This window comes from Panthera tigris, chromosome F2, assembly GCF_018350195.1.
Source record: "Panthera tigris isolate Pti1 chromosome F2, P.tigris_Pti1_mat1.1, whole genome shotgun sequence".
NCBI classification, from domain to species: Eukaryota; Metazoa; Chordata; class Mammalia; order Carnivora; family Felidae; genus Panthera; species Panthera tigris.
This window is the reverse complement of record NC_056676.1, coordinates 41,102,009-41,129,587: the sequence shown is the minus strand read 5'-3', so window position 1 is coordinate 41,129,587 and position 27,579 is coordinate 41,102,009. Positions and strand designations below refer to the sequence as shown.

At 37.7% G+C, this 27,579-nt stretch overlaps 1 protein-coding gene across 2 annotated transcripts in view; it reads right to left on the bottom strand.

The window, feature by feature from the left end:
- Positions 1-27,579, bottom strand: part of INTS8 (integrator complex subunit 8) — a 52,699-nt gene that overhangs the window by 5,481 nt on the left and 19,639 nt on the right. For both annotated transcript variants that reach the window (XM_042973617.1, XM_042973618.1), the window contains exons 11-26: positions 26,421-26,491; positions 25,893-26,068; positions 23,897-24,030; positions 22,560-22,670; positions 17,670-17,871; positions 13,832-13,953; positions 8,916-9,100; positions 8,476-8,509; positions 7,173-7,229; positions 7,020-7,081; positions 4,314-4,432; positions 3,384-3,487; positions 2,600-2,650; positions 567-640; positions 422-486; positions 246-289 (exon numbers count right to left, since the gene is read on the bottom strand). In XM_042973617.1, the coding sequence (XP_042829551.1) occupies positions 246-289; positions 422-486; positions 567-640; positions 2,600-2,650; positions 3,384-3,487; positions 4,314-4,432; positions 7,020-7,081; positions 7,173-7,229; positions 8,476-8,509; positions 8,916-9,100; positions 13,832-13,953; positions 17,670-17,871; positions 22,560-22,670; positions 23,897-24,030; positions 25,893-26,068; positions 26,421-26,491 (1,611 nt within the window). The remainder of the gene's footprint in view (positions 1-245; positions 290-421; positions 487-566; positions 641-2,599; positions 2,651-3,383; positions 3,488-4,313; positions 4,433-7,019; positions 7,082-7,172; positions 7,230-8,475; positions 8,510-8,915; positions 9,101-13,831; positions 13,954-17,669; positions 17,872-22,559; positions 22,671-23,896; positions 24,031-25,892; positions 26,069-26,420; positions 26,492-27,579) is intronic.

The following is a 27,579-nucleotide window of genomic DNA, read 5'->3' as shown; positions in this document are numbered from 1 at the left end:
TATAGGAGATGGGAAACCATTCAAAGGTTTGGAGCAGAGAGAGGATGTGATCCAATATTTTAAAATAAAAGAGAGATAAAGCTCTAGATGAAAATAGGTCTGTTAAAAAGCAAACACTGATAACCAAAATCTGGCAGTAACTAGGCATACAAAATCTTTTTTTGGGGTGGTGGGGGGGTCCAAATCTTAACGACGGTTTAAAATCAGGGAAATTAAGTGTATTACTGAAGAAAGGCATAACTTACCGCAATTTGTCTTTTATCAGTTTCTCCTCTTTTATGATGAAGATCTAAACAAATCAGTTAAGAATAAATCTGATATTATTAAGTACCATGACAAAATCTCAACTGTTTATTTACAGTACTTTTTTAATTTACAGAAGTGAACTGTCCTAATATCACATATGTTGATGGAAGGATACAGGTCAAGTATTCCAAAATGGTAACGTCCCATATGTAGTCATAGTAGGAGTCCATAGCATCATGACTGAAAAACAGATTTTAGTTACTTCCTCTTTATTAAGCAGAAAAATTTCAACTTCATTTTATTTTAAAAATCATTCATACCTGTTTTGTTCCTGCAATGATTTAAAGGCTGTTTTGTAGTCAATTTCTCTGAGGAACTGACATAAGATTGCCACCTACATAAACAAAGAAAATGATTTAACGTAACCAGTGTCAACAAGGACTCTCCTGATTTGGGAGGCCTAATTTTTTTTTTTTTTTTTTAAGTTTATTTCTCTTAGTAATCTGTACACCCAGCATGGGTTTGGCTCTTTTGACTGAGCCAGCCAGGTGCCCCCGGGAAGGGAAATTTTTAATGATTCTTACATCAAGAACACACTAAAGAGGGCTGGCAGATCATACTGAGTAGATCAGCTCATAATTATGGATCCCATCTAATTTTTAATTACAAAAACCTTTACATACGCATCTGCCCATTTAAAAAAATTTTTTAATGTTTATTTTTGAGAGGAAAGAGACAGACTGCAAGTGGGGAAGGAGCAAAGAGAAAGGGAGACACAGAATCTGAAGCAGGCTTCACGCTCTGAGCCGTCAGCACAAAGCCCGACACAGGGCTCGAACTCACACACCAGGAGATCACGACCTGAGTCAAAATCAGATGCTTAACCGACTGAGCTACCCAAGGTGCCCCTGTCTGCCCAAGTTTTAAATGAATGATCTAAATAATAAATTTTTAGAGCTTTGTCCATTTTAAAAGCCCATTCAAAAAACTAAAAGGAATGGAAAACTGCGAAACAAAAGTATTACATAATGCCTTTCAAGGACATACAGAACCTGCAATCAGACCTGTCACAGCTAGTCCATTTCTCCACCCTCAGTCTCTGGCAACTGCTAATCTACATTCTGATTATAGATTTGCCTATTCTGGACATTTCATATGCATGAAATCATAACAAGGCCATGTGTATCTGGCTTTTTTTCACTCAACCTAATACTTCCAAGATTCACCCCTGTTGTAGCATGTATCGGCACTTCATTTGTTTCTCTGGCTAAATAATATTCCACCGTAGGATCTACCAAATTTTATTTATCCATTCCTCAACTGATGGACATCTGGGTTATTTCAACTTTTTGGCTATTATGAGTAACGCTACTGTGAACATTCGTGTGCAAATTTTTCTGTGGACATGTTTTCAATTTTCTTGGTTACAAACCTAGGGATGGAACTGTTAGGTCTAGGTCACATGGTAATTTTATGCTTCAATTTTTGAGGAACTGCCAAATCGTTTGGCAGGTCATGCCATTTTATATTCCTACCAGCAACGTATGAAGGTTACAATTTCTCCACACCTTCACCAATACTGGTTACTATTTTTTTTAAGTTTATCTTCAGAGAGAGAGAGAGTGTGGCTGCACGAGTGGGGGAGGGGCAGAGGGAGAGACAGAATCCCAAGCCGGCTCTGTGCCATCAGCACAGAGTGCGACATGGGGCTTGAACCCACGAGCCATGATTATCATGACGTGAGCTGAGATCAAGAGTTGGATACTTAAGTGACTGAGCCACCAAGGCGCCTGCCTTTCAATCACAGCCATTCCATTAAGAGTGAAGTGGTACCTCATGTGGTGCTGATTTGTATTTCCCTAGTGACTCACATGCATATCGACTCTTAAATATTAAAAAAAAAAAACCCACACACCTTAAAAATGCTTCTTTTCCATTTAGAAGGTTCTAAGACCAATGTTTTCTAATTCATACTTTCATTTTAGTTAAAATTTCCTAGAAAAAAAATTAAGGGGTGCCTGGGTGGCTCTGTTGGTTAAGCATCCGACTCTTGGTTTTGGCTCTCTGGTCATGATCTCATGGTTTCATAAATTTGAGCCCCACACTGGGCTCTGGGCTGACAGTGTGGAGGCGGCTTGGGATTCTCTCTGCCCCTCCCCTACTCACACTGCTTCTCTCTCAAAATAAATTAAAAAACTAAAAAAAAAAAAAAAATTTAATATGCCAAATTCTTAAACACCGTAAACTTAAGCAATTATGGTAAAGAAAATAAAGGCGATTTCCCAGTCCAATGCTTTATATTTACTGCAAATTCCAATATACATGAAAATAAACCAACATATCATAAACTAACCTGTGTGTGGCAATTCAGCAAAGAACAGCATTTTATCATTCGTTTTATTACCTACAAAAACAAATCCTGATTATTTTCAAAAACTAGTTAACACCAATTGTAACCAATGCACTGCTCTGATGTGGAATGGCAACAGTGGTGAAAACTGTGCGTATGTGGGAACAGCAGGTATAAAAAACTCTGCTTTTTGCTCAATTTTGCTGTGAATCTAAAAATGCGCTGAAAAATAGAATTTTTAATTAAAAATAACACATTACTAAAATATTTAAGATCTAACTTAAAAGCCACGTATTATAATCTACCATTTAATAGATTCTGACACCGATGGCATAAAACAGAGGAAAGAGTGATACGTATAAAAGAAAATGAAATAAATTTGAGATTTAGGAGATAGAATCACTGTCTTAAAGGCTGAATGGATTTCAGTGGGAGCCATCATAAAGAAAAGAGGATACTGAGGATTTGGGCTTGGTCAACTTAAATGGCTGAAGAAGGTGTTTGGTATTTTGGCGTGTGTGTGTGTGTTTTCACGTATGTGAGAAAAGGGCATCAGGAGGGAGACTGTAAAATAAAATGCTGAAATCAGTTTTGGACAGGTTGAGTTTTAGGTGTTTTGAGAAATCAAAGCAGCAATGATCTATGGGCACTGGAAATATGGAGAGCAATCAGGTCTAGAGCATTCAATTTACCACATATATGGAAATGAATCAGCTCACCCAAAAGGGGCCTGGGAAAAAGGAACATGTAAAGGTAGACAAGAAAGAGAGCCCACGCGACAACTTACCTGGTCTGTATAAACATCAGGAGGCACAGCCTTATTGAAGAAATCAGAACACACGGCTCCTGCCTGTAGGTAATAGTGAAGAGCTGCCGAATACTGGTTTGTTGCTGAAGCAGAAAATAGAGAATGACCTAACATTAGACATAACGGCCGGAAAGACAAACATGGACTCTTTTGTGAAGAGCAGGGTATGATTATTTCATGAGTTGACAAAAGCAGATTCAAACCACAGGGCTAGGGATAACACTTATCTGGGACAACACAGAAAAACCACATTTTTTAAAACTACTTTAAAAGAAGTAATATATTCCTTGCTTTCTAAAACTGATGAGCCAAAAATTTAGCACAGATTTCTTGTCAAACTTAGTACTGGAGGTATTTGTTTCCCAAATGCCCATACTAGAAACATACCTGAATTTTATGACGTAGTTTAGAATCAGTAAATCTATTTTAAACATAGATATTAAGATCTTGATAACAAATTCTTTGGAGGATCAGGATGAAAATGAGCATTAAAATTGGCAATTTTCAGGGGCACCTAGGTGGCTCAGTCGGTGGAGCATTCGACTATTTTGGCTCAGGTCATCATCTCATGGTTCGTGGAAACAAGCCCCGTGTTGGGCTCTGCACTGAGTGTGGAGCCTGCGTGAATTCTCTCTTGCCCTCTCTCTCTCTGCCCTGCCCCTTCCCCACTCACACACACACACTCTCTCAAAATAAATAAACTTAAAAAAAAAAACGTAGTCAACATAAAAATTCGAAGTATCTGAACCAAAGGCACAATACAGAAAATGAATATATAGCAATGTATCTAGGAAGAATAGACATCAAAAACAAGACCAGTTTAATAACTATTAGGAAAAATATGTATTTATTTTCACTTCTAAAAGTGCTACAAAAACAAAATGCAAAACAACCATACATCTCACTTACCAAAATAAATGTCTGCCTGAATAATTAACCAGGAATGGTTGTTTGGACTTATACTGAGGGCATACCGAACTAGCTCTTTCACTGTGATTGCCACAGCTTCAAAGTCCACTGACTGGAGGCTTAAAAAAAAAAAAAACAAAAAGACAACGAACATTAATCTCTATTTTGCAACTTCAAATTCCATGCACATTTATTAAAAACAAAAAGAGTTAGCCAAAATTTAAGTGACCATAAATATAATGCCAATTATTAGTAAAAGTAGTTTATTAAAACTATAACAGCTGAGTCCAGGAAGTATGAAGTGTGATAAGCTTCACTTTTTATAAGAAGTTGAAAACAAATCTGGTTTTTGTTTCCTTTTTTCCACCCAAATGTCACTCTTAAAGGGCCTGAATACTAACAATACTATGCAGCCTCGAGTCCACCTTATGACTTCTAGTGAGAATAACAAAGTCCCCTGGATTAGAGGCTTCACTCGGCCCTCACAGGGTCGGGGGCCACCTGTGGCAAGTGTACCACTTGAGTATATTCAAGTGCCTGTAAAGAAGCAGAGGAGGGGAGGGAACGGGGCCAGCCGCTGTGAGCCTCGTTAAACCTGGAAGTCCTGTGATACAGAAGTAGAGGATGGAGCTGTAAGGATAAAAGCCAGCCCAGCACACAAGAAACAAAGCTCACAGTGCCTATCTCCCGGAAGCAGTAAGGCACAGAGGTAGAGAACGTAGGCTCTGGATTCAGACACATAAAAGGTTCAAGTCCTAGCTCTGTCGCTTACAAGGTGAACTTGGACAAAGTCCTCCTGTTGCCCCAGAGTTAGATCTAACCATAATTCACCAATGTTCCCAGTGTAGTGGGAACAGAACTGTGGTATTATTAGCAAATACTCAATTATTCATTTACAGCTAAATGAGTTAAATTGGTTTGTGATTTTATAGAAATTTATAAAATGTTAACAAGAATTCGATCTACATATCAAACAACTGATCTTAACATAGCAATGCTCAATCCATACCATTCTCACACTATTCTTAGAGTTAATAAAAACTCGTGCTCAAGAGAAATACTTTTTCTTTTCAAACATTTAGTCACATTTTCTCTGTGTCAACTTACATTAAAGTAACTTTATCACAAAGGTAACAGTTAAGCCTATTACAAGCCAGTCCTTATAAACACCTACCTTGGAAACGTATTATTTTATTTAATCCTCACAAATCTGAGGTAGATACTCTTCTTATATCCATTTAATAAATGAGGAAACTAGCAAAGAAAGCAACTTATACAGGGTTTGATACCAGGTAAGTGAAGAAGAGGCTGGGACTCAAACTCCACCAATCTAGCTCAGAGCCTCTATGGTAAACTATTCTTTTGCCTCATTTATAAACACACACTGAAAATCAACCATTGGGATAAAGAAGCAACACCCCAGAGATGCTACCAACCATCAGTTAGGCAGAAGGATCTCTATCTGATTTTTGGACTGCTATGTAACATACTAAATATTACAGAAAAACCTGCAGTCAGAGAACCTGGCTGGCCCTGTCAGTAGAGCACATGACTCTTCTCATTTGTAAATTTGAGCCCCATCATGGGTGTAGAGATTACTTAAAACTAAAATCTTAAAAAGAAATCTGCAGTTACAATGTCATTTAGGATGCACATTTGCTTCTGAAGCATGGTGATCCTTTGGGAAACAAGCCTCAATATGAGGTCACTCACTCACTTTTGACCTTCCAAGCCTCTATAGGAGATGCACAACTGCTTTCAATCTCTAGGATTAAGATGAAAGCAAATTACTCTCATTCTATTGCCTGCTTATCTACCTACTAAAATCTTTTCTTCTTCAAAGATGCCACTAAGGGCAATAAAATAAGGCCTAGTCCTGCCCTTCAGGCACAAAGTAAAAAAAAAAAAAAAAAAATTGGGGGTAGGGAGGATAGGAAAAGTAACTTTTAGGAGGGAAGAAATGGGACTCTTGAATGAGAAGTTGCTATGTGTAGGAAAAGAAATATGTAAATGGTTTCTTCTTCCAGAAAAAGAACGTTTTCTTCTCCCCATATTACTGTGCTTTTCAGGAGATGAAAGAAAGAGGGAATATTTCTTAAAGTATCCAAGAACTTCTTAGTAACTAAAAGGGGTTGGGACCCTCTGACAGTTAGTGTTAGAAGAGACCTACAAAGAATAATTATAAAGAAGTCATTTTCGGGACGCCTGGGTTAAACAGCCGACTCCTGGTTTTGGCTCAAGTCATGACCCCACAATTCACCAATCCTGCATCAGGTTCCACACTGACCTGTGCTGACAGCACAGAGCCTACTTGGGATTCTCCCTGCTCTCTGTCCCTCCCCCACATGCACACTATCTCTCAAAATAAACTTTTTTTATTGATGCCCTTTTCATATAGATATTTATAAAAGAGGTAAGATGAAGGAACCCTAACAGAAGATCGTTTTTGCCTCGATGCTCTAACTCTACCCACTGACAAGTCATCAGGACCACTTAGGGATCTTTTGTTCAACTTAAGGCTGGTGTACCTTAGCTCTTAGAGTTATGCCTTATTCATTTTTAAGAAATAATTACTGCAACAGAGAAATGAAGTTGGCTGTAGAATCCTTATAGATTGCAGCCTTTTAGTGAAATTATTCAAGATTATCTGTATCAGGATGATCTCTAAATACATAAAAACTAAATTCAAGCTATAATACTTCTTACTTCGGGATGGAGGATGGCCAAATAGAAATATGTTCAGCTGTAATATCGTTCACGATGTCCTCCTAAAAAAAAAAAAAAGTGATTTTTAAGTTGATTTTTTTTTAAAGGAAATTTCTTTTGAAGATTTTTTTAATGAAATTATGAAATACTGACCCGAACATTGTGAAGTTTCACAAAGAGTGATAAAATAATAGTCAAAACCAAAGGTTCCTATGAGAAAGAAAATACAGAATCATTAAATACTATATATATTTAACATTCCTCCTGTCAACCTCAGGGATACCAAGGATTTTTTTTTTTTTTTTTTAATGTTTATTTTTGAGAGAGACAGTGTGTGAGCGGCGGTGGGGCAGAGAGAGGGAGAGACACAGAATCTGGAAGTAGGCTCCAGAACCTGAGCCAAAGTTAAATGCTTAACCAACTGAGCCCCTCCATGTGCCCCCCCCCACACAAAGTCAAAAGACTTTCTGTCAAAAGACTCTAGGGAGCCTGGGTGGCTCAGTCAGTTAAAAGTCCAACTTCAGCTCAGGTCTTGATCTCACGGTTCAGAAGTTCGAGCCCTGTATCAGGCTCTGTGCTATCAGCACAGAGCCTGTTTCAGATTCTGTCTCCCTCTCTGCCTCTCCCCCACTTAGCCAGCATGCACACGCACTCACTCTCTCAAAAAGACATTTAAAAAAAGATTCTTTCACTTTTGAAATCTACCATCTGCTTTAGTTTAAAGCGCACACTACAGGTCAACTTTATTTTTAATCTCATGAAAGAAGTCACAGCACACAATTACACAAAAATTAGCATATTTAGGTGACTGGCTTATGGTGCTCAACTCCTCAAATGACTTTTGAAATTGAGTAAATACATCTCTTTCCAATTAGTACTTCCAGCTAGCTCTAAAAAAATCAAATTTTTATTCCTTAAAATAATACTTAAAGGATGGAATCTAGGTTACGTCAGTAAATAAGTGTAACATTAATCCTATCATCAAAAATTAAGGCTAGGCTTCACACATCCTGCCCTATTATGAAAACTTCCTTAAAATTAAAAAAATACCTCCTTTGGGGCACCTGGGTGCCTCAGTCAAGCATCTGACTCTTGGTTTCAGCTCAGGTCATGATCTCAGTGTTTCATGAGTTCGAGCCCCGTGTCAGGCTCTGCTCTCACAGTGCAGAGCATGCTTGGGATTCTGTCTCCCTCTCTCTCTGCCCCTCCCCCACTCGTGCAGTCTGTCTCTCTCAAAACAAACTTAAAAAAAAAAAACCTAATTATTCACTAACACATGTTAAGATAAATGCAAAATAAACCTCTCCATTTAGACCATCCCATCTTCAGAAATGATCACTGAAGATAATGAGCACATCATACAGAGAGAGCACTTAAACAACCAGCATTTAAGCACTCAATATTTTCAGTCATATTTTACAAAAATAAGAATTAGATAACTTTTAATGAAACTTACCCGTAATTTTTTGATAAAAGAAAGTAGTTCACTCCTACAAAAAACAAATTTTGTACATATTTACTATCAGAAATTAAAAAGAAAGTAAATTATAGGTGAAGGTTTATACCTAACTCTCCAATTCTGCATGTATGAAAGAGTATAACATTCTATTGTCATAATAACCTAATACAATTTCTTCTGTCTTAATCACATGACTTCTTCAGTACTATGCAATCATAGACATCAACGACTTTGAACTCCAGTAGATATTAAATGGTTAACAATCTCTTAAAATAACATATAAATAAGAGGTATTTCCAAAGGTGACCATGTTAGTCCATCAGAGATCAGCACCAGAGAACTCTTACACTGTCCATCTTTAGGATATACAAGGATAATGGTAGATGTTCTTGAAACAGTACAAACTGAGTACAAAAAATAAACTGATAGAAACGTACCGGTACATTATACCTAATGTAGATTCCCTCTGCTTTATTAAACTAACTCTGCCATCATTTCCTCGTTTGTGTTGACTGGATACACTACAGATCTGAACAACAACTTCCCAAAGGTCTTTAGCAGTCCGTCTACTTTCTTTAGGGCCTGGAAGTTCTTTGCATGTAGCTGCTAAAAGCTGTCCAAGCTGTAACACGAAAAACAGAAAATACACAAAAGATAATCTGTAATATACGTGTAAGTTCTATTTTAAGGTGCACTTGAAGAAAGGATAGTGGCCCAAACATACCAACACGTATGTTATGCTATACCTTCCATCCAACCATGGAGGAATTTATTTATTTATTTATTTTTTTTTTTAAATTCTTTTTTCAACATTTATTTATTTTTCGGACAGAGAGAGACAGAGCATGAACGGGGGAGGGGCAGAGAGAGAGGGAGACACAGAATCGGAAACAGGCTCCAGGCTCCGAGCCATCAGCCCAGAGCCTGACGCGGGGCTCGAACTCACGGAGTGCGAGATCGTGACCTGGCTGAAGTCGGACGCCCAACCGACTGCGCCACCCAGGCCCCCCAACCATGGAGGAATTTAAAGTTCACTGTCTAACAGACTGGAATCTGACTGGGGAAGAGGATGCTCTGGTTCTGCCACATTATAAAGCTCACTGTTTCCTTCAACAAAAGTCTAATCAGGGCAAAAACAAGTATAGTCTAATAAGAACAAAACTGAGACAATGCAAAGAGGTATGTGATTTATTAAGAGTGTGTGATGGAGGGGCACCTAGCTAGTAAATAGCATGATCCCACTTAAGAAGGGGGCAGGGTATGTGGAGTATGTAATGCGAAGTATATATACACACACAATGTTAACTGTGGTAAAAGCCCAGAGGTGCAATTAAAATAGTGCTTTAACTTTACACACACTGTAATCATTTAAAAAAAAGTTGTGGTGGGGGAGGTGGTACAGCTGGGTGGCTCAGTCAGTTAAGCATCTGACTTGGGCTCGGGTCATGATCTCACAGTTTGTGAGTTCAAGCCCCATGTCAGGCTCTGTGCTGACAGCTCAGAGTCTGGAGCCTACTTCCGATTCTGTGTCTTATTCTCTCTCTGCCCTTTTCCCACTTGTGCTCTCTCTCAAAAATAAATAAATGTAAAAAAAATTTTTTTTTAATAAAAATAAATTTAAAAAATTCTTTTTTAATGAAAAAATAAGGGGAGAAATCTGGAAACTGAAGTTGGCAGAATAAGGGAATAAGATGTGGAACCACCTTTCTCTAAGAAAAATGGGAGCAACTGGGGATGGAGTTACTGATGTGAGGAAGAAGGAAGGAAGGACAGCTTACTGAAAGTGAATGATCTGAATAAAGGCGACTTTAAAAGGACCAAAAATGCTGGAAGAACACACAAATAAAAGAGTGGAAGGGCTAAAAGCAAAAGGCAGAGAAAAGACAGGCCCAAAATGCAGAGGAAAAAAACAGGCTTATGTCAAATTCAGTGTTTCTCTCTGTAATTTCAAAACAAAAGAGGGCCCCTCTATCCTTTGTTCATATTAACTCTTATACATCATTGCTCTTTTCAACAGTGAAGCGGCAAAGATCATTTCAAGTCCATCAGGAAAGCCCAGATCCCTAACTGGACCTAGAAAACATTCATAAGGAGGTCCCCATCACCTCAGGTAACTTCTTTAAGGAGGCAGCAGTATTATGACAAAGATGAAAACTGATACTTTTCCCTATTTTTTATAATAAAAAATTACAAACATGGAAAACTTGAAGAATTCAGTAATATCTGTATATTGGACTTACTGTGAATATTCTACTGTATTTACTTTATATACCTACATATGCTCTTTGTTAACTAATAAGCCACAGACACCACACCTCATCCCTAAAGACTATGTATCTTCTAAGGGCTAGAAGATTCTCCTGCGTAACCATAACTCCATGATCACACCTAAGAAAATTTATAACACTCGTGCTTCCTAAAGGTAGTAAAAACAATGTGAAAACCCTAGCTGTGCTATGTGAATGTGTTTTCTGTGCTGACAGCTCAGAGCTGCAGCCTGCTTCAGATTCTGTCTCCGGCTCTCTCTGCCCCTCCCCCATTGGTGCTCTCTCTGTCTCTAAAATAAATAAACATTAAAAAAAAAAAAACACAAGAAAATTAAAAAAAAAAATTTCATCTTGCATGCCTACTGAATACAAGTCTGCTCCATCAACTAAGACCACCATATATGCAGCTATTTACTGTAGTGCAATACAGGGCTAGAGTAGCTCCTTGTCTCCATTCATTTTCTGTTGTTAAGAATCACATGCTTGGTTGAGGTCACTGCACTAATTTACTTAAAAGTAAGAATTTTCAGAAGTTTTAGGCCCCAGGGGCATCTGGCCAGCTCAGAAAAAAACCTATGACTTGATCTCAGGGTCCTTGAGTTTGAGCCCCACACCGGGTATAGAGATTACTTTAAAAAAAAAAGAAAAGAAAAGGAAAGAAGAAAGTCTTAGGCCCCTCGAAGTCAACTGAATTCCACAAACATTCTTAAGCATCTACTATGTGTGGACATCAAATAAAGCACTGAGAATATAAAAAGTAACTGTCCTCAAGAAGCTCACTGTTCTATAAGAAGACAAGTGAAAAATAACTTATTACATAGTGTAAGTGCAACAAAAATATATGCCTCCCCAAAAGTAGCAGGACTACTTAGTAGCACAGTTCAAAGGTAACAAAGGAGAAAGTGATTTACTCCTTTGCAGAGAAAGAAATAAGGCTAAGCTTCCAAGAAACCACACCAACAGGCAAAAGTGGGAAGGGCATCCTGGCTAAGTGATTCACAGCACATGCTCAAGTGCAGAAGCAGAGAAAGCATCCTGCATAGAGAGCTGTGAGTAATGTGGAACCACGAGCACAGAACAGCAGGACAAGGAGGAAGAGAGAGCAAACAGAGGAAGAAGCACCTGCACCTTAAAAGGCCTTGGAGGCTACATTACAAACTTTGGTCTTTATCTGATATTACTACTATTACCACCGAGCTCCGTAAATCCTGTGCTTTTTCCGATATGCTAGCTACGCTGCCTCCTATCCTGATCCAAAGGGGAGACTATACAGTTCTGTGTTATTTCAAAAGGTCATATTTTAGCTACATGTTTAAGATTTTTCCCTTTCCTTTTGTGGTTACAGAATATTCAAATAAGTCAGAAAATAAAATGGAAAATAAACTGATTAAAACCACCTACTATTCCACTATCCAGAGATGGTAACTGTTAACATCCTTCTAAACTTTTCCCTATGCATATGTATATGCATTCCACGCCAAATTCCAAGTTTGGAAATTGCTCCAAATTATAGCATTTCCAAAACACGATCCCTTACTCTAGACCTCTTTCTCTGATTCCTTTTTCCCTGACATAAACAAGGGAGCACAGGGCCAAACTAGGAAAGGGGACACATAAACCCTAACCAGATAAGATGATGAAATACTTCAATGACTCTTCAGCAAGGTCACCACATATCCTTCCTCCTTTTGGGCGAGATCAGGGGGCTACAGGAAGCAGTGACATAACCCAGCCCAAGTTCAGGCAATTTCCAGCACAGTATCTCATACCCTTCCACACTGCAGGCCCTGAAACACGCACCCAGCCCTGCTGGTGCACAGCTCCACAGAATTCATTGCTGAGAAAAGCAAAGAAAAGCTACTGTACGGTCCTAATGCTGAACAACAAGCTATGATCCTAAGTGGAAATTACTGTCTTGGAACGAAATGGTTCTTTCATCTGAGGGTTTAGCAAAGACCAAGACTACTGGGCATAATCAGACAAGTATCCCAGATAGGAGGAACTCACATTTCAGAAAATTCAGTGAAAAAACAGATCTAATCCAATGTCTAAAATTCCAAAGAGAAGGATGATTCAAGTTATGAGATAAATTTTGTGAACAATTATAGAGAAGACAAAAAGGAGTAAAAATACAAAAGAAATCAGCAAATCTTCAAAGGGCTGAAATGAAATGATCTCAGTTTTTTAAAGGACATATAGGAAATTAGGAGGAAAAAACAACCAAAACAAATGTAAAACAGGGAGTCTTGCAAGAGTTCTCAGATAACCATTGACTGAAGAGACTATGTACTAAAGGTAAGAGGAGATAAACATAAAGCATACAAGCAATAAGGAAATCTGAAAAACCAAACGTACACACAAAGAAATGTTAAATCACTACATGTTTTTTTTTGTTTTTTGTTTGTTTTGTTTTGTTTTAACTGAAGACCAGAAAGGGAGAAAAGTCCACTGCTTGTTCAGGTACACATAATATTAACACATGACAAACATAGTCTTAGGGGAAAATTCAAGTTTCTGTTTTTATTTTCTCTATCCAGAAACATTTTCAGTTGCACAAGAGAGATATAATTAAGAAAGGTGAATAAACAACTCACCACCAATTCACTGAATGGATTCTTTCATTTGGGTGTAATTACTAACAAACATTTACATGCCCAAGGACCACGCAAAATCGAGAGGAGGAAATAAGCTCTAAGGAAGGGTCAGGTGCTCAGATGGAAAAAAGCTGGAAGTGCACCCCTCACATGCAGGTACACCCATGTATTCCAGAGGTTAACACTAGAGTTTGATTATACTGATCAAAACAAGAAGAGAACTAACCTCTCACTAGCTTACGGTTATACCAAAATGTCCGTTAACTAATTTTTGTTTGCATTCTCATGAACTACTGGACATTGAAAAAAATATCAGAGGGCAAACCCAAGCACCCAAATTATCTCAAACTATACTATTAACCACACACCAACAAACATTTGTCCCATCTTCCATTGTATCATAGAAATTGGACAAGTTGCCTTAGTATAGATCTAAAGAAACAGGTACAATGATCTCATCCTAATAATCCTTTTAGATTAAACACAAATTACCTTTACATATGGATTACTCTGAAGCAGAAATGCGGGAACTTGCAGTGTAAGGTATTCATTTTCCCTCCAGTTTAACATAAAAGCAACACATTCCTCAGCTATAACTTGACGAAGAGGAATATCTAAAAAGACAAAGAAAATAGTTGGAATTACCATCATAACATTAAAACAGAACAAAGCAAACATGTACTCAGATTTCAGTTGAACAAATTAAAAACAACAGTTACAGATGAAACAACAGAAAAATTCTAATGTTTTATACTTTTCTTTAGAAAGTTAAGGTTTCTCAGGGTGCCTGCGTGGTTCAGTCAGTTAAGCATCTGACTTTGCCTCAGGTCAGAGTTTGAGGCCCGTTTGGGATTCTGTGCTGACAGCTCAGAGCCTGGAGCCCGCTTCAGATTCTGTGTCTCCCCTCTCTGTGGCCCTCCCCCACTCTCTCTCTCTCTCAAAAATAAATAAAATGTTAAAAATTTTTTTTAAAAAGTTAAGTTTTCCCAACAACAGACTGAATGGTCCCTACTATTTACTAATTAACAAACTCACCTACTAAGAATACTTTACACTCTCTTGTGGAAGTCCGCGTTACCTGTCCTCTATAAAATTTGTAACCCAAATGAGCAGAGAATAAACACACAAAACAAGTATGATGGTACAGTATAAACTTTTAGCACATTTAGAGCACAGAAATAGCTATACCATATAATAAAACTAACAAATCTGAGTGAATGTATCATTTTAAATATTTCTTCTGATTAAAATGTAATAATAAGCATTCTATGAAATCATTTACTTTCAAAAAATATTTACTGTACCAAAAACATTTTTAGTTTTCAATTTTTTTAACATTTATTTTTGTGAAAGAAAGAGCGCACGCGTGCACGCATGGGGGAGTAGCAGAGAGAGGGAGACAGAGGATCCGAAGCCGACCCAGCACTGTGAGCAAAGAGCCAGATGTGGGGCTTAAAGTCACGAACCTTGAGATAATGACCTGGGCCAAAATCAAGAATCAGCTGCTTAACCGACTAAGCCACCCAGGCACCCCAGAAACAATTTTAAGCAAAAGTAATGAGAAAAAAAAAAAAATCACTCAGAACTTTTGGACCAAAAAAAAAAAAAAGTTTCGCACATCGTTTCCTTTGAAATAAATAAATATACCTTAGTATTAAATATGTTGCAAATTTTTGTAGCTCAAAGTATATAATATTCAGGTTTAAACATACTTCAGCAAAAAGAAAAATCCCAAAGAATGCTAAATAACAACGTTCACTTGAAATAGGGAGAGCTATCAAACTTCTTAGGTAAATATATTTTGTTTAGTCTTTCTAAAAAAGAAAAAAAAAACTGCCTATGGCTATTTGTTTACATCTCACCTTACCCAAAAGAGGATTTGCAACGACAAAGACAGGCATAGGAACACAGCAAAACAAAACATACTATTTGCATCACCTTCAAGAACAAAGACAGAAGTGAAACTGGTATCTCTAACACATGCAGGTCATTGAGTTCTTTACATTTTGCCAAAGGTAGACCACACAGCATTTGACTCCAAGGCTTCATTTATTCACCCACATTCCCCATTAATAATACAGCAATGGTTTGGATTTTTTTGTTAATTTTAATTTTTTTCAATCTTTTTTTTTTTTTTTCCCCATAAAGTGTATTTTGAGAGAGAGAGCATCAGCAGGGGAGGGGCAGAGAGGAGAGACAGAATCCCAAGTAGGTTCCATGCTACCAGCGCAGAGTCCCATGCAGGGCTTGATCTCAATGACCGTGAGATCAGACTTGACCCGAAACCAAGTGTTGGAAGCTTAACCAACTGAGTCACCTAGACGCCCTTAATTTTTTTTTTTTTTTTTTTTAAGAGAGAGAGAGAACGACTGCACCCATGTGCAGGGGAAGGGCAGAAGGAGAGAGAGAATGTTAGCAGGCTCCACACCCAGCATGGAGCCTGATAGGGGGTTCAATCCCACGAACCATGAGATCATGACTTGAGCTGAAATCAGACACTTAACGAACTGAGCCCCCAGGTGCCCTTTTTTATTTTTTGAGGGAGCATGAGTGGGGGAGGGTACAGCAACAATTCTTAAAGATAAATCAGAATCTAGGGAGAATTCTGATACAGCCTGAGAAGCAATGATTTGGAGATTAAACTTCCCTTTAAGCATCTGCAATATACAATTCATCATCTCTACCAGGCCTAGAATTCAAATTTGCTGAAATCCAAGGAACATAACTAAGACACGTGTCTCAACACAAAGTTACCTTTTAGTACAAAGTATTAAAAGTTAGGGAATTTCTCCCAAAAGACATCAGTGGTTTTAGAATAATTAATCTAAATAATTAATTTAGAAGAAGTAGCCCTTATTTATAAATGAAGGTTGGATTTGTTGTCAATGAAGACCACTTCCTCTTCCTTTGGATGCCTGGGTGGCTCAGTGATAAGTGTCCAACTTCAGCTCAGGTCATGATCTCATTGTTCATGAGTTCGAGCCCCACATAAAGGACTGCTTGTCGCTGTAAACATGGAGCCTGCTTTGGATCCTCTGTCCCCCTCTCTCTCTGTGCCCACCCCCTCCCTCATGCTCTCTCAAAAATAAACACACACACACACACACACACACACACACAAAAAGATCACTTCCTGTTCCTGATAGTAGAGCCAAACCAAGCCACGTTAACACCCTCTGTCTTTTACAGAGCGTATGCATTTAATTTGATCAAAATCAGCCCAGTATCACCAGGGAACAATTTTTTTCCCTAAAAAGAGAGGGAGGAGGTGATGGCAGATAACACCTTTTTGCACCCCTCCCTTATCCTGACCCATGGTTGTAATTTCTGCTAGAAATCAGAATGTATTAACAATTAACTTACTCCAAAAGACCCAAGAGGGCCAGTGGCCATTTCTGCTTTGACACATTACTAGCACCTTCCGTTACACTTCAATTTTACTGCTTACAGCTTTAAATGTGTATAGTATGATTTAATTACTCTAAAACATGTAAAATTAAGAAACTACTTTAAGTAAGATTTACATACAACAGAGATAATTTTTATGATAAGCCCTTTTCATAATGGCATATTTATACTTAGAGCTGGACACACAAGGTTTGTTCCTGAAGTGACAATTGAGTTCCTGACCCAGTGGCAACCATTCTGATTATTTCTATGATAGTAATGAGGAATTAAACTTTCAATCTGTACTTTCAATGACATTTTGATTCTTTAACAAAGTATCTTAAAACTGCAATATAATTTTGTAATGTGTTGAACAGTGTCCCCTCAAAATTCATTTCCACCTAAGACCTCAGAGTTTCCTCACTTGACAACAGGACCTTCACATATCTACTTAGTTAAGATGAAATCATACTGAATTAGCACACACCCTAAATCCAATAACTGGTGCCTTTGTAAGACACACACACACTCACACTCTCACTCCCTGAGAAGGCCACGTAACAAAGGAGGCAGAGATGGGAGTGAATAAAAGATTGCTGGGAGCCACCTGAAGCTAGAAGGCTTCTTCCCCAGAGCCTTCAGAGGGAGCATGGCCATGCTGACACCTTGATTTCAGATCTCTGGCCTTCAAAAGTATAAGAGAATAAATTTCTGCTGTTTTCATCATCTAGCTTGTGGTACTTTGTTATGGAAATTCTTGGAAATGAATAGTTTCCTACATTATCCTCAATGTTCTCAAGTGAACTCCACGACAGATTTCTGTTTTAGGAGAGAGGTAACTTTTTTATAGATGGCAAAAAGTCAAGCAAATGTTTTTTTTAGATTCTTCCCCACAATTACCTGAGTACTGTATTTCTGAACTTTGGCTTTGTGAAAGTCTTACCAGGAAGCCTCATTTCCAGATATCCTCGCACCCTACTAATAAGATCAGAAGGAGGTCTCTCTCCTGACTGCCCTGTTCCAGCTTCATGCGTATGAATATCCAAAAGCAGCATCTCATTCAGCATGACCTGACGGAGTTTTGGCGAGAACTCTGTTACCAACTCCAAACAAGCAGCAAACAACTGTTTGGCGTGGGAAAAGTCCTAGAGAAAGAAAGAAATCACTGGATTGCTTTTCCTCTGGAATCGAAAAATGTGCATCTTTGTGAGAACGGAGCAAAGAGAAGGAGGATTAATTTAAATGGTTAACACCGGATCTTGGAAAGAGGCCAGATTATCTTTATCATCTGTGTCACTGATTTATTCCAATACTTAATTCTTTTGTAGTCTAAAAAAAAATCCGTGGAATTTAAGAAACAAAAGAGATGAACACAGGGGAAGCGAAGGAAAAATAAGATAAAAACAGAGAGGGAGGCAAACCATATGAGACTCTTAAATACAGAGAACAAACTGAAGGTTGCTGGAAGGGAGGTAGGCAGGGGATGGGTTAAACGGGTGATGGGGATTAAGGAAGGCACTTGCTGGGATGAACATCTGGGGTTATATGGAAGTGATGAATCACTGGGTTCTACTCCTGAAACCAATACTATACATGAGCCTAGGGGATACAACATTGCTCAATGCCCTCTTAAAAAGTTTTATATAATATTCACTTCCTGATATAAGTGGTATGTTAACTAATTTGAATTTAAATAATTTTTTAAAAATATCCAATAAACAGCATAAAAATATGCTGTATTATCAAACTAGTTTTATATAAATGGTAAAACCAAAAAAACTTTCACATAATTATATACACATCACATACATACATTTTATATAAGCTACACATATTACATATACATAATGTATATTATATACCTATATGCCTATCTTACACATACGAGCCATACATGTTATATACATATATAGAATACACATAAATTATACATCTTCTATACATACGTATACACAAAATCCATATAGATTCCATGACAAGTACCCTTCTATACCTAACCTATCAAGAATTGGATCTTATACTCTTCAACAAGGTTTTACATTCTAGAAAAATTTTTTAATGTTTATTTTTGAAAGAGAGAGCATGAATGGGGAAGGGCAGAGACAGAGGGAGACACAGAATCTAAAGTAGGCTTCAGGCTCTGAGCTGTCAGCACAGAGCCCAATGCTCGAACCCACAAACCGGGAGATGATGACCTGAGCCAAAGTCAGACGTTTCGCTGACTGAGCCACCCGGGCACCCCAACAAGGTTTTACATTCTAAAATCTCTGTACACGACCTTAGTCCACATAATTGACTAAAAAATCAAACTCACTACAATCCAATCCCTTTCTTACACGTCCGCTTCTAATTTTTCCGAAGAGCAGTCTTTGTTCGTTCTCTCTCCCTCCCCACAGTTTTCTCCTTTACTCCTACCCCCATCACGATGAAGAAATAGCTCCCACTAAACAAAGACCTTCTAACTGTTCAACTGACTAAACACTCTTTAGTTATCTTACAGAACCCAGGGGCTACATCCCCGTGCTGCCCACTCCCTTGTGCCTGACATTCTCTCTATTCCCCTGGCTATCACGACTCCACCTGTGTCTGGTCCTCATACCCATCCTGCCACTGTTTCTGGGACACAATGTCGTATCCCCTAGGCTCTGTATATTCTCCCTGGGTGATCTCTGATGTCTCCCAAATCTCTATATCTAGCCCAGACCATTTCCCAAGCTTCAGGCTGTTTCCAACTGCAGGCCCAAACTAAACATTTTAAAATGGATAATCAGTCCTTCAAAAATGTTTTTCTACATATTCACAAGCTGGCAGAAACCTAAGCAGAAATCTGAACATCTCTCTCCATTCTTTTCTCCCTCTTGCCTTCCACAGCACATGAGGAAACAATCAATTCTAGATTTTACCTTCTTAACATCTGTCTGTTCGCTTCTACCCTAACACTTGTGCCACTTACTAGCTGTGTGACCTCAATTTATTACCTTTGAGTCTCTGATTTTTCACCTATAAAACTGAGCTAACACCTTCTACACAGTTGTGTGTGTGACCAATAAGTCAAAGAATAAATATATAAGAAAACTGCAGAACAGTCTCCATGCTCAATAAATGTTAGTTATTTTAGGGGTGGAAGGAGAAAAGGGGCTAATGGCATGCCCCATTATAAACTTTTCAACAGCTCACTACTGTCTAGAGCTGTACGTTCCAATATGGTAGCCATGAGCTACATGTGCCTACTGAGCATGTGAATTGTGACCAGTCCAAACTGGGAGGAGCTCTGAGCATAAAACACTGGATTTTGAGTGAAAACCTAGCACACCCATTTAAAAAAAAAAAAACAAAACTCACTAATTTTTATATTGCTTATTTGTTGAAACAATAGTTTAGATATAGTGAGTTCAAATGTATTAAAATCACTTTTGTACTTCTAAAAATGTGGCTACAAGAAAATCATAAATTACATATGTGGCTTGCATGGCACTTCCACTGGACAGTACTGGTCTAGAAATAGTGCTCAAACTTTAGCATGCATCAGAAATTACCTGGAGGGCTTATTAAAACAAACTGCTGTGCCCCATCTGCAGTTTCTGATTCAGTAGGTCTAAGTGGGGTCCAACATTTTGCGTTTCTAACAAGTTCCCAAATATAGCCAATGCTGCTAGTGTGGGGGTCAGACTTTGAGAACCTCTGGTTTACAGCACTATCTACAAAAGGTTCTTTGTTCAACGCCCTCTCAAAAAGTTTTATATAATATTCACTTCCTGATATAAATTTTTAAGCTTAGAAGTAAGTTTGGAGGGATGCCTGGGTGGTTCAGTCATTTAAGCATCCATCTCTTGATTTTGGTTCATGATCTCACGGTTCATGGGATCAAGCCCCATATCGGGCTCCTCGCCAGCAGCTCAGAACTTGCTTGGAATTCTCTGTGCCCCAACCCCGTACACATGCACTCTCCTGCTGTCTCACAAAATAAACTTTAGAAAATAATAACAATAAATAAAAAGCATTGTTTTAAGAAGAGTTTAAGGAGATGCTAAAGTGTAGTGCAAATACTTTTTGAATAATGAACTACATTATTTTTATTTTAAAATACACATGCCTTTAGGGATAGATCTAACAAAATACATGCAAGATTTGTATGCTGAAAATTACCGAACTTAACAAGGACATAAATAAATAGAGGCCTAAATAAATGAAGACCTATACCAAGTTCATGGACTGAAAGACATAATATTGTTATCAATTGTCTCCAAATTGATTTATAGATTCATTGCGATCTGAATCAAAATCCCAGCAGGCTTTTTTTTTTTTTTTTTCCAGTAAATACCGAAAAGCTGATTCTAAAATTTATATTAAAAAAGCCAAGGGGAGGGGCACTTGGCTGGCTCAGTTGGTAGAACATGCCAATCTTCATCTCAAGGTTATAAATTTGTATAAACTCTACACATTTGGTGTAGAGTTTACTTAAATAAAATCTTAAAAATAAATGAGAAAGCAAAAGACCTAGACTAGCCAAAATCATTTGCAAAGGAAGCCTTGACAGCACTTGGTTTCAAAACTTACTATAAAGCTAAAATATGGCCCCCCCCTTTTTTTTAAAATATTTAGAGAGAGAGAGAATGAAAAAGAGAATGAGAGAGAATGAGAAAGAGAGAGAATGTGAGAGAGAGCAAGAGCGAGCAGGGAGGGGCAGAGAGATAGAATCCCAAGCAGGCTCCACACTCCATTCGGGGCCAACATAGGGCTCCATCTCAGGACAAGGTCATGACCTGAGCTGAAATCAAGAGTTAGACGCTTAACCGACTGAGACACCCAAGCACCCCTCCCTCCACCTTTTTAAAGTAAGCTAGAAGAGGGCAATTGTGAAAAAAGAACGGAATGTGAAAAGGAAAAACAACAGGACACATGAACCATAAAGAGTTTTTCAGGCAGATCAATTTTAGGAAAGACAAGAAAAAAGGCTGGATACCGCTTCCCTTAAAACTGTAATGTCTAATGGGCACTGAGGAGAGCACTTGTTGGGATGAGCACTTTGTGTTGTATGTATCCCAATTTGACAATAAATTATATCTAACAAAACCAAACAAACAGTGATGTCTACACACTTGACTTCTAGCTAGAAGAGTGCTCATCTAGAAAAACCAACCACCTTAGCAATGCTCACGGGGTCTGTACAGGCTACATCTTATTTCCCCTTCTAGCCTCACTTACCAAATGATACTCTTAACATCAGCTTACTGCTTCCGGTCCCCTTGTATACCATCCTATTTCTTATCTTTGAGCTTTTCCACATGGTGCCATTCCCCCCCTTTACCTCACTAACTTATTCATGCTTCGGGCTTTAGTGCAGGATTTCTGCTGGAACTAAATTTGGAAATGCTATTAACCTGCCTATAGAATTTACTATACTATTACTCGTGCAATTTTACCATCTTGTATCATTTAACATTTCACTTAGGTCTCAACTTCCCAAACAGTTACAAACTCCTTGTGTAAAATAAACTACAAAAGTAATCTTAAGGGATTTTGTTTTGTTCTTACAGCCTGGAACACAATTTTACTAAGTTAATCCTAAAAGATACACTAAATAATTTTCATGGTCTCAAGGAATGGAGCAGTATCTGTATATCCAAGACCACTTTGGTACAGTTGTGAGGGTAGAGGAAAAAGAACCAAAACACCTTTTAAAATATCCTTTAAGAGCGGGGAGAAAAGACCCTTTAGGCCTAGGGCTGTATTTTTAAGATCAAGGAAAATATAGGAGATTCTGATTCCTGGGTTTCACGATAAAATTGATAAAGCATATTTTAACCAGTAATTGACATATGCTTTTACTCACCTTAACAGTACTGCAGTGTAAACCTTTGGCCAACAGAATGTAAACCAAATCTCTTGTTAAATTGTCTTTAATTCCCAGGATGACCCCACTATAAACAGAAGGTACTTCCCACTAGAAGAAATAAAAATACATAAATACACATGCACACAATACACACACAGAAAGCCAAATCTAGAGAAGAATCTTTCAATCATCTTCAATCACATTTAAAATAATCATGCAAAGATCACTTTCATAGAAAAAGGAAAATGACAGCTCTAATGAAATGTTAATCAAAACAGACATATTCACTATAAGCCAGTAATAAATTAAATGGGTTGGAACTTTCTAAAGGATAGTCCACAGGAAAAAAGAAGGAAAAAAAGCACGAGGACTATATATTAACTTATGTGATCCTCACCACAACACTATGAAGTAGGTACTATTAACCTCATTTTACAGATAAGAAAAGTGAAGCACACAGATGTCAAATTAACTTGCGCAAGATTGATTATACAGCTAATAAGTATAGAGGCTGGGATTCAAACTCAGGCATTCAGATCAGAACTCCCTCTATGCTATTCTACTTCATCTATAAAATGAGCACTAACAATGTCAACACTAATGATGCCCAACACTAATGTTCAGAGAAATTTTTCATTTCACTGCACTTTTGTGTTCAAATCCCATAAAATATACATGAATGCCCGGCTACTTTTCTCCTACATTTTCAGCAGAGCGGTACGCAGTGAGTTAGAAGTACCGCCATACTTCTCTCCTGCATACACGGACTCTTTCCCTGTAGCTTTAGCTCCGTTCCACTGAAATGGTGTTCGAAAAGCTATCTTCATCCGCACTTTGCATGCAGGAAAGGTTTTAAACACATAACTTCAGAATCAGGTAAATACATTAGCTGGGAATTTTTAAATGAACAGGTAAAGCCAGAAATGCCCTATAAAAAAGTTTTAATGAATCGGTTCCAACCTTTAGGTTTTAGACTTCAAGAGGGCATTAATAAAAACAAAAATACTCTATAAACACATAGGAAGTAGCAGCTACAGACTGCGTAAATATACCTTATACATACACTTACAGCTGTATTTAAAATATATGGAGATGCCACGACAATATAACAAACTTATTTTTAGAGGTTACGGATTTAAAAGTATCCTTTTTGACATTTTGTATTTTCTCCAACAATGGATGTTCAAAGTGTAATTATTGTCATGTAAAGGTCCTAATATTGTTGACAAATAGGGGTCTTTATTCTTAAGAAGTTCAGGGAATAACTCTTCTATTAAATTACATCAGAAAAAAAGAGTAACTTTCTTATCTGCTGTTGACAAAGCGTTTCTAACCTTGTTAGACACTGTCCAGAACTGGCGCTCTGAAGTCATACCATGTAATTCAATTAAAATCTGTCGAATCCTCCAGGGATCCACTGACAATATCAGCTGATGCTCCAACTGACCAATGTTGACACTTGCTGAGGCTAAGAAAGAAAGATTTGTTTCAATATGACAATTCAAAGGAATCCTACAAATATAAGAATAATTTGTTGAAATTGTGTTTAAGTATTTTATCTATAAGTGAAATACCACTCTCATCTTGAGAACTCAATATAGAGAATTTAATATAGTATAAATTATATATTAATTTTATCCTCACATAGAAAAATGTAACAATATGTATTAGGTCTGCATTTAATAAAGATGACACTATAAACGAAGACAAAAATTAGTAGTAACTGGGGGGCGCCTAGGTGGCTCAGCTGGTTACGGGTCTGATTCTTGATTTCAGCTCAGACCATGATCCCAGGGTTGTGGAATCAAGCCTTGCATCGGGCTGTAGGCTGACAGTGCGGGCCTGCTTGGGATTCCCTCTCCCCCTCCCTCTGCCCCTCCCCTGCTCACTCAAAATAAATAAATAAACTTAAAAAAATAAAATCAGTACCTGGCTATAGAAAGAACTAGGTGGGCTACATGGAAAAATTCACTTATGTAGATAGTCTCCTACTTTCAAACATAATGTGTTAACAAAAGCATGTATAAATATATTTTCATTTTAATAAATATTCTCTCAGTCACCCCCCCCCCCCACTCATGCTCGCTCTCAAAAATAACCAAACGTTAAAAAAAAAAAAAAAAAAATTTTTTTAAAGGGTGGGGAGGGAACCTCGCGGGCTCAGTCAGTTAAGCGCCTGATTTCGGCTCAGGTCATAATCTCATCGTTTGTGGGTTCGAGCCCCACATTGGTGCTGAAAACTCGGAGCCTAGAGCCTGCTTTGGATTCTGTACCTCCCTCTCTCTGGCTCTCCCCCACGTGCGCTCTGTCTCCCTTCCCCTCCTCAAAAATAAACATTAAAAAAAAAATTTTAAACAAACCCTAAAAATGTTTTTTAAAGGGAGAGGAAGAGAAGGAGGGACTGCCTTCCCAGAGAAACCAAAAAGATCATTAAAATCCCTAATTACAACTCAGCTTTCAGATAGTCTTCATTAATCCATCCCCAGCATTTTAGGTCTAATGTCATTTTCCTTTACAACTGGTCAACCAGTTTAAACGTAGCGAGGTTCACAGCAGCTACAACTCTGTTTTGTTAAACTGACTGAATTCGGTCTCATTTATATTAAGCTCTAAAGCTTGTGTTTCTTATTAACAAATAGCACTACGTTTTCTACTTGTATTTGTAAAATAAAAGCAAAAAGGAAAAAAAAATCATCAAAAAAACAAGGTAACAAATGGCAATGTTGCCCAAGTGGAAGCTTAGCCAGCAGATCACAGTGATGCAGGCTCAAATCCATGAAAGCCTGTACTTTCCCTGAGTCTCAGGACTCCCCTCCCAGCTCTTAATTGTTTTTAATTTTGAAAAAAATTTAATGTTTATTTATTTTTGAGAAGGGGGGGAGGGCAGAGAGAGAGGGAGACACAGAATCCGAAGCAGGCTCCAGGCTGAGCTGTCAGCACAGAGCCCGACAACGGTCTCAAACTCATAAACCACGAGATCAAGACCTGAGCTGAAATCAGATGTTTAACCAACTGAGCCACCCAGGCACCCCTCCCAGCTCTCATTTTACCTCCAAGAATGTATCAGCAATAGAACCTTGGTCTATTTTCACCAGCTAAAACTTTTGTATATCTAGGCCTCAATCTCCATTAAACACAGACTGAGCAGCATCCCAGCACTTCACTGCTTAGACAGAAATAGGACTACAGAAGACTGGTAAATTTCAAATTAATTATGGACATAAACATAAACTAAAACACATGAGAGGGCATCCTCAAATACACTGAGGGGCGAATATAACAGAAGTGCAAAATGTGCCAACATTTTTGCTAGCAGACTAGAGAGCTAACCTGGGATATCATAAAATGAAGTTACAGGTTTAATGCACAGATTTACTCTAGGGGATCTCTTCCTCATCTGATCAACAAGTAGCTTTCGTTCTTCATCTTTCAACAATGTAATGAAAAGCTCATGTGAAGAAATCATGAAAACATACTGCAGATCTTCCAACCCCAGACACACATTCCTAGATCAGTAAAAATAGTGTAAAACAAAAAAAGTTTATAATTTAGTTTGGGAAAAACAATCATATTAACGAATCTTTATTAATAAGCCATTTAACAAGCTACCATTTCATAAACTATGTAACAAAATTTGAAACAGATTTAAAAATTTTTTGGTCCTAAAATTGTGATGTCCATGTCACGATACACAAAAAGAGTAACAGAATTCTAAATTTTGTGTCACTATACAAATCTGAACTTAACTGGCTCTCAAATGACTGCCTATTTATAAGACATGCAGGACAAACACAAAAAGTAACAAAAGTTATTTTTCTCAGAGGACTAAATTCAAATTAAGGAGAAAAGGGCACTTACTTTAGAAAAGCAGCCATGTTTCCTTTCAAAGAATCTGAAGCTTTTTCTAAATTTATTGATCTTGAACACACCTAGGAATTTGAGTAATTTTTATTTGAATACTGGCACTTTTAAAAATGCACGCTACAGTCAGAAAAGCTTCGATTTAAAAACAACCAAATATTCCTTCTTCAGCCACCTATCAATCACAGATTTAGTTCAGTAATTTAAAAGATGAGACTGTGAATTAAGAATCATCATGGGGAAAGGGAGTGGAATGTGATCATTTCAACAACTGCTGTCATTTCTATGAAATAAAGAAGCAGCTATCTAGAATGGTATAGAGTTCTCCCAGAATGTATAAAGTACACTAACCAATTATATGAGGTGATGAACTCTGCAGCAGCTCCAGTCAGAAAAGTGAGAGAAGATTCATTTTAGAGAACTGAAGGATACGTAATGGCTAATGTACATAGACCCAACAATTAAGAGTAACCAAGGTTTTAAAATAACCAGTGAAATGAAAAGAATAACAGAAACTAGTCATGGAAATATCAGTTATTTACAAATAACAGTCTCGTAATATTCTGAGTTTATTCATCAGATTAGGATTTCTCCCATAGATTACTTACAAGAAGCCAAAATAAAGCAATAAGTATCAAAGTCCCTAACCTAAGGAAATTGTCAAATATTCTCTAACATGTTAACATAAAAAAATAAATCCTAGAATGTTCACAGCCGCATTATTCGTAATAGTCAAGAAGTGGAAATAACCCTAAAGCCCATCAACTGATGGATACACAAAATGAACAATGAATAGTATATCCACTTAATGGAGTATTATTCAGTCATAAAAAATGAAGCACTAATACATGCTATAACATGGATGAACCTTGAAAACATTTAGTAAAGAGCCAGCAAAAACAAAAACAAAAACAAAAACAAAACACCACCTATATTTTTGTTTATATGAAATGCCCAGCATAGGCAACAGGCAAATCTAGAGACACAAAAGTGGATCCGTAGATGCCTGAGGTTAAGGGACTAGGAGAAAATGACGGACGACTGCTAACAGGTAAGAGATTTTGTTGTGGGGTAGAAGAGGGAGGATGAAAATGTTCTAAAACTGAGGTGGTGGCTGTACAAATCAAGGCACACACTAAAACATCACTGGATTGTA